Here is a 2500-nt window from a genome sequence, read left to right on the forward strand (position 1 = left end):
TGATGAAACACACTTCATATTGTTGATGAAACACACTTCATACAGACAACAGAACCGAAGTGTTGAAATTGAAATTAAACAAAAGTTGACTGTATGTAGATTCCACTGTGTGTTGATTTGTGTGTTGGTTTTAGTGATCTCATCAGCACATAACACACGGTGAGCTCTTTGCCTAAACTGATATTTCAATAAGGAAGGTTGGCTGGGCCAGTCATTCCTATGGTAAACAGTAAACTGTTCAGTTAATTTGATAAATCAGAGGCATACGTACACACAAACACATTGTGAAACTGACTGGCACACGCAAGCACAAGAATTGAAAACGTTTGAAATGAGGAGAGGCAATAAGTAATGAAACATGAAAAAAAAAATCAATTCAATAAATATGTTTTTAAACAAACTCATACATAAACAAATCAATAACAGTATGATACATCATTGTCAAAGGTAGTACATATTCTATAATGAATATAAGAACTGGAAAGGCTCAAAGATTTGAACCAATTGCATTCGTGCTCATGTCACATCACAGGATGACATGAAGACTGCATCAAACAATAGCAGGTAAATTTTCCCTTCAACGATGTTTTGTATTAGCCATAAATTAAATTTTCTCCCCTTATCTAAGAACGAAAAATTCTACCTAGAGGTTGTTTTAAAATTCAATCAAAACACGAATTGAAAGATGGGAAAATCAATTCACATTATGGCAAGTATTTTTTTGGAAAAGTTTTGATTCAAAATGGCTTTCTGATATTTGGCACGCTCTCTGGTCTTGTATTATCTGCTATAACATACACCAAGATGAACAGAAATCCATCCAAACAATTCGTGTCAATTCCTGGCATACATGTAATCAGTTAAAGTTAATGGCCGTACTCGGAGAAAGACATGTATTTAAAAATTGGCCAAAAAAAAACTCGCCCTTCAAATATCGATTGATTTAAATGACCATCATCTTGTCAAAAACTCTCAAACCTGGGACATAGGAAGACCTCGCGAGGTCCCAGGTTTAAGAGTTTTTGACAAGATGAGGGTTATCTAAATCAAACGGTATTTCAAGGACTAGTTTTTTTGGCCAATTTTTAAAATATGTATCTTTCCATGTACGGGCAGTTAACTAGTTGATAATGATCCATCCAATATTCAAATGTATAAATTTCAATCATTCATTTCATGCACCAAATCTCCTTTGTCATAACACTTCGTCAATCATCCATGTTAAGACTCCCAGAACCCAACCCTGTAACTGTAAACTCACCCCCCTCCCAGCCTTCCCCTCTCCTGCATCAGTCACACATATCATCATCCATACCAAAAAAAGAGTAGAACAATGCCAGATATTCAATTTCAATTGACGCCATCCATTGTCAGATCCGACACTGGATCACTTGCCAGTCCTCTGGACCACCCATTCCTGTTGACACAGCGGACATCGGTTGTTTTGTTTGACCCAGAGAGACATGCAGCAGTTGTGAAAGGAATGATTACACTCTCCCCATACCACTGAAGAAAAAAAAAAAAACAAGGGAAAGGGGGGGGGGAATAAAATAAGATTATGAAGACAAATACAGAACACCAGAAGACATTGATATATCCCCTTTATCTTTAATGTAATGTGGCCAAAAATCTTTCAAGTATGTAAAACAGTGATGAATTGAAATGACCCTCAAAGCAGCCCAGAACAGAGTGTGCTGGAGATGAGTCGTTAATGGCCTATGAATGCTCTTCCAAGGAGCCAAGGGCCTAAGTAAGTAAGTAAGCCAACTGGTAAAAAGAATCATTAAAATGAGACATCTTTGAATTCTCAGGTTTGAACATTTTTGACAATGGGAGCGGAGGGTCATTAATTTACTGGTATTTGAACTAAAGAGATTATGAAGACAAGAACAGAACACTATCACTATCAGACATAGAAAAAATCACTTTTGAAAAATTTTGACTAAAAATCTTTTAAGTATTTAAAATATTGATGAATTGGGATTAGACAACGGGAGCGGAGGGTCATTATAAATCTACTGATATTTCAGTAAAAAGGCGTGTCGTTGGTGAAGGAGAGTACAAGAGTGACTTGCTGTTGGCTTAGAATTCCCTGTAAAACCCTTTGAGCACATTTGGTGAATATTGCACAAAATAAATGCTCAAGCTTCTATTTCTAATTCTACTGTATTGAGTGGGTGTATCATCATCATCAAGTGCCAGGCCTGTTGCAGACATCGGCGATCATGTCCCTTCAACCATATCTGTCCTCAGATCTTCTCAATAGCTCGATTCCTGTTCCTCTGCCACCAATCCATCCATTCAGATTGTCAATGTAATCTATCCTCTGTCTCCCTCTTCTTTTGTTCCCAGCACCGTAAGTAAAATCTTTTCAATTCCATTTTTTCTGTAAATATGTCCAAGAAATTTTAACTGTCTTTTTCTGATGGTGTTTACCAAAGTTGGCCGTACATACTCCAATTTCTTTTAATACCTCCTCGTTTTTTATTTTATCTTTCCA

At 36.7% G+C, this 2500-nt stretch overlaps 1 protein-coding gene across 1 annotated transcript in view; it reads right to left on the bottom strand.

The window, feature by feature from the left end:
- Positions 1-1237: 1237 nt before the first annotated feature.
- Positions 1238-2500, bottom strand: part of LOC144980702 (RING-box protein 2-like) — a 3013-nt gene continuing 1750 nt past the window's right edge. The window contains exon 3 of the mRNA XM_078928417.1: positions 1238-1506. Coding sequence (XP_078784543.1) covers positions 1388-1506 — 119 coding nt within the window. The 3' untranslated portion in view covers positions 1238-1387. The remainder of the gene's footprint in view (positions 1507-2500) is intronic.

Source organism: Berghia stephanieae, chromosome 10 (assembly GCF_034508935.2).
Source record: "Berghia stephanieae isolate SIO BIC M18660-M18661 chromosome 10, UCSD_Bste_1.3, whole genome shotgun sequence".
Taxonomy (NCBI): domain Eukaryota; kingdom Metazoa; phylum Mollusca; class Gastropoda; order Nudibranchia; family Aeolidiidae; genus Berghia; species Berghia stephanieae.